General features: G+C 33.9%; 2 protein-coding genes across 2 annotated transcripts; both read left to right on the top strand.

The window, feature by feature from the left end:
• The first annotated feature begins 2,543 nt into the window (after positions 1 to 2,543).
• Positions 2,544 to 4,280, top strand: LOC127117686 (protein transport protein SEC13 homolog B). The gene is made up of 2 exons (XM_051047775.1): positions 2,544 to 2,679; positions 3,168 to 4,280. Exon 2 carries the CDS (start codon positions 3,171 to 3,173, stop codon positions 4,074 to 4,076), a length of 906 nt encoding a protein of 301 aa, XP_050903732.1. The 5' UTR covers positions 2,544 to 2,679; positions 3,168 to 3,170; the 3' UTR covers positions 4,077 to 4,280.
• A 1,652-nt stretch (positions 4,281 to 5,932) lies between these two features.
• LOC127117685 (syntaxin-31) lies at positions 5,933 to 11,273 on the top strand. The gene is made up of 6 exons (XM_051047774.1): positions 5,933 to 6,315; positions 6,406 to 6,656; positions 7,040 to 7,182; positions 8,477 to 8,518; positions 10,192 to 10,389; positions 10,573 to 11,273. The coding sequence occupies exons 1-6, from the start codon at positions 6,102 to 6,104 to the stop codon at positions 10,730 to 10,732; spliced, it is 1,008 nt and encodes a 335-aa protein (XP_050903731.1). The 5' UTR covers positions 5,933 to 6,101; the 3' UTR covers positions 10,733 to 11,273.
• Positions 11,274 to 11,605: the final 332 nt, after the last annotated feature.

Genomic DNA, 11,605 nt, shown 5'->3' with positions numbered 1-11,605 from the left:
TAGGATGATGTATACTCATCACAAAATTGTTTTGATGGTTGTAATCGCATAGTTATGTTGTTTATGTGTTGTATTTATTTGTGATGGTATTTTATTTGTTATAATTTCTTGTGTTGTTTATGTATTGTATTTGTTTGTGATGGTATTTCCTGACAAGGTTATCTTATGAAATGAATGTTGTTTTTAATATAAAGCAAAAGAGGTACAATTAAAAATATCTTGATGTGCTTGTTCCAACACTGGGACAGTTAATACGATTATGGTCAGGCTGACGACATAAATTACATAATCTAACCATTTTGTTCGCCGTATCCATTTCGGTTCGAATACGAGTGCTATTTGGGTGCCCCTTTTTCTTTTTTCGCATTATTTCATTGTGCCAGACAATGTCCCATTCTTCCGCAACATTTTATCTTTGATCTCCCGCATAAAATTTTGAGCAATATGTCTAATGCAATAGACATGCGTCGAAGGAGGATCCTGCAGTCATTATCATTTTTTTTGTAGGAACTCACTATTGAAGGGTATCGGCCTGAGATCAAACATAAGTTAGGTTGAGGAGCAACGTGCAATTAGAGATTTTTTAGAGAAAAACTCCATCCCCTAGTAGTCTCCTCTTCAACTAGGGCAAAAGCGGTTGGAAAAATATTGTTGTTGCCATCTTGTACCACTGTCATCAGTAGCGTTCCTTTACATTTCTCGTACAACCATGTATCATCGATTTGTATAATAGGTTTATAAAAAGCAAAACCTTTTATGTATGGTTGATACGCCTGGAAGAGTCAGTGGGATATTCCATTATCAATAACACAAGTCCCGTCTGGGGTATACGCCGACAACGTTTCCAAATTGACAATAGTCCCTGGAGCATAATGTTTAAGAGCCATCAAGTATTTTAGAAGTTCTTTGTATGACTCCTCCCAATTGTCAAACACTTTTTCAACTACCTTAGTCCTAGTTATCCATGTTTTCTTGTATGATGGAGTATAAATGAATTGTGTTACAATATGCGAGATTATTGTACTCACCTTTAATGACGGATTATCGCTAATGACATTAAACAAAGAATCTACCGAGTATGAAAAGATAATTAAAGCTTGGTGTTATATTATGATTCTATTTGGTAATTTTTTATTTCCTGAAAGTAATGGTAATACGGTAAATATTATGTATTTGTCGTTGTTACGAAACATAGATAAAGTAGACACATATAGTTGGGGTTCAGCTGTTTTGTCCCGTCTATATAGTTTGTTGTGTAAAAATGTCTAAAAAAATACTTGTACGTTTTATTCTTGCGCCTATTTGCTACAAGCATGAGGTTGATCACGACTATCGTCACTCGCCCTGGTCAACGAGAAGTCATTCACATTCCCATATGCAACAAAGTCAATTTATATTAAATCTTCTAATTTATTAGATTTTATAGTACAACTAATTGTAACTAATATATTTTCAATCTTTTCAATTTAGGTGGTTAGTTAAAGGGATGAATTACAACAGGTGTCCCAAATACGATGTAGTAGTCTATCAGAATCTTTTAGACCATATTGGACCAGACAATGTATTATTACTAAACAACTCTACATTTGATTTAAAAAAAAAATCCAATTACATATCCTCTAATCTCTGGAGACCGTATATGGGTCTTGGTCATCAAGTTAACAATGATGATGATGCAGTTTGGACAAAAAAAACATCAATTATCCGGTTCATTACTGTAAAGATACACGAAAGTGACGGTGTGAAACTGTAGTTCGACATGCAACAACAAATTCCAGAACCCCGAACGTGTTTCGGAGATTGGCATCAACAAATAGTCGATGGCCAATGATATTATTCTAATTGGAGAGACTTCGCAAAAGAGATGTGTTGTCATTGGAGGAATCAGCGACAACACATCTTAAACGAACCATTGCATCATATCAACACTTAAAGACCATAAACATCTAAGAAAAATCGTGGGAGACCTCGAAGACAAGCTAACGCACCTGGATGTGGAACAAGAGGCGTTTCAATCGGGTGGATCATTAATTTTCTTGTCAATTATTATGTATTTTAATTTTATATTAATATTAATAATTATTTTTTATTTACGTATTTAATTTAATTATTTATAAATATAAAATATAAAATTTAAAAAAATTGCATTATGCATGCGCCACATACATTCATGCATACATATGATTCATATGTAGTGTATGCATGCATGTAGTAGAAATTTAGATACGTTAGTTGGACTCTGTTAAATGAAATGTGACTATTTTCATAATTATTTTAAAAAATAAATTATTTTAAAAAATTATTTAAAAAATATGGCTATTTAAAAAAAATCAATAGAACAACTATTCATTATTAGATATTCTATAATATATAAAAAAAATCATTATTGTTTACAAAGTGGAGAGGGTAAAATAAACTGTCCATTTTATTCTCATTTTAAAAAATACTGTTATATAGAATTTAAACATTATTTATTCATATAATTTCACATTTTACATGTACATAAAATTTTATTTTAAATGTTTTATAGTTAAAAATAAAATGTGCATTATTTTTCACCAAATAAAAATAACAACTATAAATATTCAACAACAATTAAATGTTGAAATAAGAAAACGAAATCATAGTAAAAAATAAGATCAAGGCAAATACACTACGCACTGTTCTCTCGATTTCTAGGTACTCTCTTTCTCTCGATCTGTAACTAGATCTTCAATCTCCCCTTTTTCTTCGCTTCAATGTTTCTCTGTTTTTAATTTCACGAATCGATTATTACGTTTTTTGTTCCTATTTTTAATTTTTAATTTTGGGTTTCGAATATCAAAATCGCCAAATTTTCTGTATTTAGGGTATAGGGTTTTATGCTATTGTTCATATTTTGGATCTTGTTTAACTAGATTGTTATTGATCATTGAACCGTTACTTTAGTTGTACTAAATCTATAGTCTGTGATTTTCATCTTGCTATTTGAATTGAGATAAATTATACAACATTGGGAACAAAAATTAACAAATTGTTGTACTGAATATTTAGGGTATGATTTTAGTCTGAATTGAGATGAATTTTACGAGATGGGAAGGAAAGTTAACTAATTGTTTGGTTTGGTAATTTTTGGTTTAATTTGCAAAGACTAAATTTTACATTGATGTGTGTTGGTTTGATTGCAGAAAATGCCTGGTCAAAAGGTTGAAACGGGTCATCAAGACACGGTTCATGATGTTGCGATGGATCATTATGGTAAACGGTTGGCTACGGCTTCGTCAGATCACACAATTAAGATAATTGGAGTGAGCAACTCCGCCTCACAGCATTTAGCAACTCTTACTGGTCATCAAGGACCTGTTTGGCAGGTAACATGGGCTCATCCTAAATTCGGTTCTCTACTTGCCTCGTGCTCTTTTGATGGGCGAGTAATTGTATGGAAGGAAGGTAACCAAAACGAATGGATCCAAGCTCATGTATTTGATGAGCATAAGTCGTCTGTGAACTCGGTTGCTTGGGCACCGCATGAGTTGGGTCTTTGCTTGGCTTGTGGTTCGTCGGATGGGAATATTTCGGTTTTCACTGCACGAGCAGATGGTGGTTGGGACAGTTCAAGGATTGACCAAGCTCACCCTGTTGGTGTCACTTCTGTGTCGTGGGCTCCTTCCATGGCACCTGGCGCTCTTGTTGGTTCTGGTTTGCTTGACCCTGTACAGAAGCTTTGCTCCGGTGGTTGTGATAGTACCGTGAAGGTGTGGAAGCTTAACAATGGGCATTGGAAGATGGACTGCTTCCCTGCTCTTCAGAAGCATACTGATTGGGTTAGAGATGTAGCTTGGGCACCGAATTTGGGACTTCCAAAGTCTACTATTGCAAGTGCTTCTCAGGATGGGAAGGTGATTATATGGACTGTGGCCAAGGAGGGGGATCAATGGGATGGCAAGATTTTGAAAGATTTCAATACCCCTGTTTGGAGAGTTTCGTGGTCATTAACTGGAAACATATTGGCTGTGGCTGATGGGGGCAATAATGTTACATTATGGAAGGAAGCCGTAGATGGAGAGTGGCAACAGGTGACAACTGTGGAACCATAGAATCTGATCTTTAATGTCTACTCTTTGTTTATTGAGTTGAGATTATGGTTAGAAATTTGTTTTAAAATTATAATTGACACCTTGTTTCTATGCATATTATATAGTTGAGGAGTTATGTTTTGTGATACATTTAGTTCCTTGAACATTGTGAACCATCAAACATACATTATGTGCTTTCAAGAATGAAGTTAAACAGCTTGATTTTGTTTTTTTCTTGATACATAACAAAGATATTATTCAAGTATACAATGTAAGGTTTCATTACAGTTTTGGATCTCTGTTATATTTATATCAGTTGTTTAAATTTGTGGCTATTGCATATAATTTTGGGACTCATGGTGGTGCATATTTGGTAAGGGTTCATATCTTTAGGGTACATGTTAGATGATTGAATGATAATCTTAGTTGGTTAACTAGTACTTTATGGTTTTCTGTTAGCTGAAGTTAGTTGCTCTGATTGCTTCATTCCTTGTATGCAAGTAATAATGATAGCAACTTAGCAAGTTTCATTTTCTCCATATTGCGAAATCTAACAATAAGACTCCTGAAATATTTTAGTCAGTTTGCACTTCATAATGACTATGGCTCTCTCAAAATGATTGTGCTCTGAAATATTTTAGACTTAGTTTTTTTAAAAATCTTTTTTGAGCTTCTTTCTCTTAGTTACTTTATAAACATGGGATTAGTTTTTATTTTTTAGTCCTCAATGTCTCTTTTGTGGTTATATTATTTATCTATAGTGTGAAGGTGTAAAATTTGGAATCATCTCCAGAATCTCTATCGTATCACTATTTTATTTTTGCCTATCTGTTTTATGAGCTGGTGGATTGTTTTGAAATTTAACTTTATTCGAGAGGAAAAAGAGACATTTACCATGATGTTTAGTTCTAAATCAAATTGTGATATACCTACAAGAATAGATTTGATCTTTAAATAAAGATAAAAGGATTGATCAATATCGTTAAACACTGTGATTGAGAAACACAAGAAAATTAAACACAAGTATTACATTGCATAGAAGTAACAAATATTATGAGAAACACAACATGTTACATGAACTTGTACTTGCAATTTCTCAATTCACCTTTGGTGAAAATCACCTCCTCTTAATTTCCAATCCAGTGGCACTCCTTTGATACAGATTGAATAATTTTAATTTGAATTCTTAAAATTCCCTTTATTTCATATTTACTTCTCAAGAACCTTTTTCATTTTTCAATCTTCTTCCTAACCACCATTTCTCTTGCCACATCCAAATGTGAAAAAGTTAATCAAATGTTGAAGAAACTTGCAAATGGGTCTTCCATTAGTACATAAACTCAATTTATTTTTAACAAGTACCGAAACTCAATTTATGTATCTTTACATAAATTCGGTTCAATTAGGTGTAAACTTAACTTGAATACGTTTGTTTTACGCAAATTTAATTCAATGGCGTTTTTGCAAACTCGGTTTATGAATATTCATATAAACACAGCTAAAAAATGTACTTAAATTCAATTTACATCATGTAAGTAGATGAATTTTCAGTGTTTAAGTCTTACACAAACTCAATTCAAGCATGTCTGTGCAAACTCAAAGCAAATAAGTTTAAGCAAATTCAATTCAAGTTTAAGCAAACTCAAAGCATATAAGATTTAAAATTTTGATATGAAGTTAAGAATAATTGGCTAATGTTTAAAAATCTAACAGGGGATGTAAATTGAAATTATGTGGTGAAACCAGAAGTTATCTTAAAATTTTCACCCATTAAATAACTCTATCATAAAAAACGGAACGTGTAAATGTCTTTCTTACCCCTAATAACACATCTCTCACAATTTGTTACTCGGTGAGTCACAGAGAAACAACACTCGGTTCGGATCGGTTTAGTTAGGTTCAGCTAATTTTGCTAGATTTTCCCCAAACCGACCCGGACCGGACACCGGTCCAATCTAGCTTTTCTGACTCGGTTCGTTTCATTGTTCGTTTTTGCTCAAAGAAACTGATACGTTGGGTGTATCAGTGAGATCTCTCTCCGATTCAATGGCTTCCACCTACCGTGACCGTACGTCGGAGTTCCGATCACTGACGGAGACTCTAAAGAAGACTGGTGGCGGAGGAGAAGGCACCGCACCGCTAAATCAACAACCGTCTACGTCTCAAGGTTCCTATTCAAGATCTGAATTCAACCGAAAGGCATCACAAATCGGATTAGGAATCCATGAAACCTCACAGAAAATTGCGAGGCTCGCTAAATGTAAGCGATTTCATTATCATCATCATCATCATTTTTTTATATATTGAATTGAATTTCTTGTAATGATTTGTTATTGATTGGTTGTTGTAGTGGCAAAGAAATCGTCTCTGTTTAATGATCCGATTATGGAAATTCAAGAACTGACTGCATTGATTAAGACTGATATAACGACGTTGAATTCAGCTGTTTTGAATTTGCAAAATATTCAGAAATTTGATTTGGCTGATGAGAATTACTCAGAAGATAGGGTTGTGCATTCTAATGCTGTTTGCAATGACTTGAAGAACAAGCTCATGGGAGCCACAAAGCATCTTCAAGATGTTTTAACTACTAGGACAGAGGTAAATAATATGTTGATCACAAACTTTACAAACTACTGGCAAGAAAGTAACTTGTGATATCTGTATCGAACATTTTTATGATATAACGTTGAGGCTCGTTTGATAAAATTAAACCATACGTTAGCGTATAGCAGAAAAGCTATAGCTGAAAAAATAACTTATAACTAATAGCTTATGTTTGAAAAGCTAGTTGATTAGGAAGTAATAACATTAAGATGATAAGGCTGAGGATGGGAGAAAATTAAAAAAGCTATAAGCGCAAATGCTAGTTAAATCTGTATTAGTATGTTTATCAATCAATCTAGTTTTTATGCATATCACATGCCACACAATTTTTCTCTTGCCATGTAATTTATATAGTGAATGTATGTCATGTACCCTAGAACATCAAGGCTCATGAGAATAGGAAGCAGATATTTTCCAAGAACCCTTTACAGCATCAGCCAAAGCCAACTACTGAGCCACCACCTTGGTCAAATTCAACAAATGCATTTGAAACCGAGAGTTTGCAACAAGCACCAGGAGGGTAAGTAATTTTATTATCATGTTAATGTTAAAGGTCGGGTTTGTTTATTATACCTTGGCACCGTGAGTTTTCCTTCCCAACTCCGTCGCCATTATGTAAAACTAGGGAAAGTGGCACAATGCGCAAACATTTGAAAGTTGCTGTTGTGGTTGTCACTTTCTAGTTCTGTATGTTGCATCTGAATTGGAAAATTTTAAAACTCTTATATTCTTCAATACTCATGTTGTCATATCATGGGTTGGTCAATGGTTCAATCTGACCATATGTATGTGAGTGTGCGTTGGTCTTAGTTTTTTACCCACAAGCATCAATACTTCATTTCTTTCGTAACATATACACTGACATAGCAGAGCTTTCATTCTTGTACAAGAAAGCATAAAGCTGATCTAAATACACTCAAGCTCATGAGAGCTTGTATACACTCTCCCATAGTGTATAAAACACCTGTAACCACCTATAAGTCTATAACTGTTTCATTTCAATCATTTTTCAGTAGAGAAACTCAACATTTAGTTCTAGCAATTCTACTGAGTGTTCATCTATGGGAAATCACAAAACTGTGATCTGAGAAAATTCAATAACTTTCAACTTTGATACTTAACTAAACAAGTAATAATCTTGGTGATAGTCATCTAAGAGAAGCAGAACATATATATTTTATGTGTTGATAGGTGATTCTTGCCGAAAAATGACTCCCAAATAATGCAAAGCTAATCCCACACAGTATAGAATAACTATGTTTACTCTTCTGAAATTTGGTATTAATATGCAACAAAAATATTTAAACCCAGACTTTAAACTGTACTTTAAGCTGTTTGAACAGAGTCACCGTTGGTATCATTTTACTGAATCCCATTTCAGGTATTTACTTATTGTACGCTGCTTCAAGAAATATCAGTGAATCATTGCGAGACATTGCTAAAATCTCATAGTCTTAACTACTTATTTTCTATTTCCTCAATTCTTTTCTATTGCTAACAAATATGTTATTTCGTTCTACGTGTGTCTGTTATGTCCCATAAGTAGGAACCCCCAAATAACTATGTCATAGCTAATTACAGATTCTATTTGACAAAGATAGTTTTAATACTTATAAATTACAATGCAGTTTGGCTTTGTAATATTGTGACTTATTCATTCACAATTGCCTCTTTAAAACCTTAGTCCTGAAGAGTGAAGAACCTTTCCTTGAATGTGTTTATAAATAATAATGGCTTTACCTGTCTTATTTTATTTATGTTGGAAATGATAAGCCTCTGAAGTTTAAATCCTGAGAAATGATTGTCTTATGCAGACTACCATCAAATGGGATTCCTCCAGCTGGCAATCAGCTAAGGTTTGTATACATTTTCTTTTAAATCTGTAAGATTAAATTGTCCCCTTAACAGTTCTATTTTCTATATTACGTGATAATATGTTGATCTAAAAACTCCAAATTTTACTTTTAAGCTAGCATTTTATGTAAAATGCCAAAACTAGTGGCTTTCATTTGGTTCTCTTGGATCATAAATCTCTTATTGTATATGAACTTAAAAAGACCTAGTGTAAGAAGAACATATATTAGTACTGAGCTTTCTGAATGTAACAGAGCGTGAAGTTCTTACAAGCAAAGAATCATCTTAGAAACCTATTCATGAAATGGTAGGACAAAAAACATAATGAAGAAATAAAAAACCAGAAGATGCTCTGAAGAATCAGAGTTGCACTTCATTCACATAGAAAATCATCTACCCTGATCAGGCATGCCAAAAAAGCCTCCCCTCTTTCCCTTGTTTAAATCCTCACCGCCATCCTCCTCATTGACACCAAGTAATGTGTAGTTCCCAAAGGTGATCCAGCCAAGCCGACCCTCCTCCCAATGGCTGTCAAACTTTCAAGTCAACTCATAAGTCATAATCAACTAGTTTTTGACTTTAGGTATCAAAATTGAGTTAACTCGCCTACAAAATTATTTTTGTATTAAATTGGCTAGATTTCATAGACTTGGGAGTCTGGCAACGATTGGATGAGTCTATAACAAATGGCTATTTTCCCCGAACATGCCTAAAATGATAGTAGTTAGTGTTTTTAAAAGAAAATGCAACTGCTGAAGGATACGACAACGTAGTACAAAAACATTAGCCTTGGAGTTATAGCACTTGACTCCGCAAATGGCTTTGATATCCCAACACATGATAAACCTTATAACTCCAAGCATAAATGAAGTGGCAAACTCGAAAACATGATAAACCGGTCGTTGCAAGTTTGCAATGAAGCCACGAGACGAGACCACTAAGGTGAGTGAACCCAACTCTAAAGAGTTGAAACCTAGCTCGGAATCCTGCTCAAATGAGGGGAATTCAGTCCCACTGTCCTTTGCTCTCTAGTATTTTTGGACCCTGTGATCTGTCAATTTGTCCATCAGTTATGTTATGGTCTTGTCCGGTGTCAGTTATTTTCCCTTTTCAATTTGAATATTCATGAATACAAGAAATGTAATTACAAATTAGATAGTGCATATTATTTCACTTACTGTCTCTTGAATCCCGTATCATCATATCAATGACATCATTAGTAAGTTTAATGTCTACAAAATCTCCTAAATATTATGAATGTCTTTTGTTTTGGAACTTAATACAAGTTTTAATATCTTATTTTGACACCAGATATGTTAATTATGACGGCCAGAATGCCCCGGCGTTTTTCTATAAATTAAGCTTCAAACATCTTGATATTTACATCCTTTCTGATTATATTATTTGCATTAATTGAGTGGGCAACTACGAGAAAATCACACAAAATAGCTGTTTAATGCGGTTCTTCAGTTTGGAGCTTGTCATATGATACCTCAATTATTTGGCTAATGACTAACCAAGCTTTTGAATGCTCTGATAATATTTATGCTTAGGTTCTTGATATCTCTTGCAGTTTGGGTCTGAATTGCTTAAATTTTTTATATATGCTTAGGATGTGTTTATTTTCTAACTTAAACAGCCATATGTGGTAAATTTGCTGTCATTGCTGATACAGACGGAGGTTAGCTGTGGACAATACTCCATCCCAGCAAATGGAGATGTCTTTGGTACAACAGGTTGTTCCTCGGCACGAAGACTATGCCCAAAGTCGATCAACTGCTCTCCACAATGTGGAATCTACTATTACTGAACTTAGTGGAATCTTCTCCCATTTGGCTACGATGGTTGCCCATCAAGGAGAGCTAGCTATCAGGTTTCAACCTTTTCTTAAATATTAGACAATTAAAGATTCAAATTTTTGCAATGTCACTGCTTTTTTTCTCCTCTTAATTAAGGCCTTGGTGTATGTGTGTGTTCAAAAAATTGTATCATAATTAATTATTCACATGTTAGAGTCTTTATTCTTAAACATGTAAATTGTAATTGACTCGGGCAGGATTGATGACAACATGGATGAATCATTGGCAAATGTTGAAGGAGCCCGCAGTTCTTTATTGAGGCATCTCAACCAAATATCATCAAATAGATGGCTTATGATCAAAATATTTGCCATTTTGATGTTCTTTCTGATGATCTTCATATTCTTTGTGGCCTAATGTACCGAACATGGAAGCTTTTTTCACTACTTATCTGGATTTGTTTTCATCCTTCTGTGGAAGCAAAGATGCCAAATCAACTAAGTGATGAGGCATACATCTGAGATATGAAACTTTTTTATTCATGTATTCTCCTGTTTGGCAATCACTATTAAAAATGACGCGGCATGTAAGCCCCCAAGACCTTTTAGGAGTTTGATTGAATGTAGATTTAGCAAATTAGAAATATCAGTTTGCATATATAAGAATCATCACAATACAGTTATGGAGGTGAGGGAGCATCTAAGATGTAAAGAACCAAAGAGAAGGGAGAATGCCATGAACAGTTTTATAAATATTGTGGTGCATATGTCACATTCTTTACAAGTTACTCAATTGATGATAACATACTACTAGTTCTTTGTTTAGCTGTGTGTATAATATAAGAAGCTTCCGGATATTGTAATATCAAAAGTTATTTTTTTCCTCCTCTGAAAGTATTGATGTATAACTATTTTTTTATTGAACATTCTTTTTGTTCTTGATTGCTATTTTAAAGATATTCAACGTGTCTCATGGTTTACTATTACGTTGGTTATACATTATTATATGTGGATTGCATATTTCTGATGGAACAAAGAACCACGATAATAACCATGAGAATGGTGATTTTCAATATGGAGAGAGAGAATGAGAGCGAGAGAGTAATTATTGAGGGATATGTACTGCAATTTCTGATGGAACAAAGAACCACGATAATAACCCTGAGAATGGTGATTTTCAATATGGAGAGAGAGAATGAGAGGGAGAGAGTAATTATTGAGGGATATGTACACAGTCTTCCATGTTATAAACACATCACCTGAATTTATGTGTTCTAAGTCTTTCATGTTT

This window comes from Lathyrus oleraceus, chromosome 2, assembly GCF_024323335.1.
Source record: "Lathyrus oleraceus cultivar Zhongwan6 chromosome 2, CAAS_Psat_ZW6_1.0, whole genome shotgun sequence".
NCBI classification, from domain to species: domain Eukaryota; kingdom Viridiplantae; phylum Streptophyta; class Magnoliopsida; order Fabales; family Fabaceae; genus Lathyrus; species Lathyrus oleraceus.
The sequence above is the reverse complement of the archived record's forward strand: the minus strand, read 5'-3'. Positions and strand labels throughout refer to the sequence as shown.

Bases quoted from the DNA above. Each gene is read 5' to 3' on its own strand.
- LOC127117685 (XM_051047774.1), top strand. From the start codon at position 6,102: ATGGCTTCCACCTACCGTGACCGTACGTCGGAGTTCCGATCACTGACG. The intron at 7,183-8,476 runs GTAAGTAATTTT...TGTCTTATGCAG, and splicing joins TTGCAACAAGCACCAGGAGG to ACTACCATCAAATGGGATTC. The intron at 10,390-10,572 runs GTTTCAACCTTT...TGACTCGGGCAG, and splicing joins CAAGGAGAGCTAGCTATCAG to GATTGATGACAACATGGATG.
- LOC127117686 (XM_051047775.1), top strand. From the start codon at position 3,171: ATGCCTGGTCAAAAGGTTGAAACGGGTCATCAAGACACGGTTCATGAT.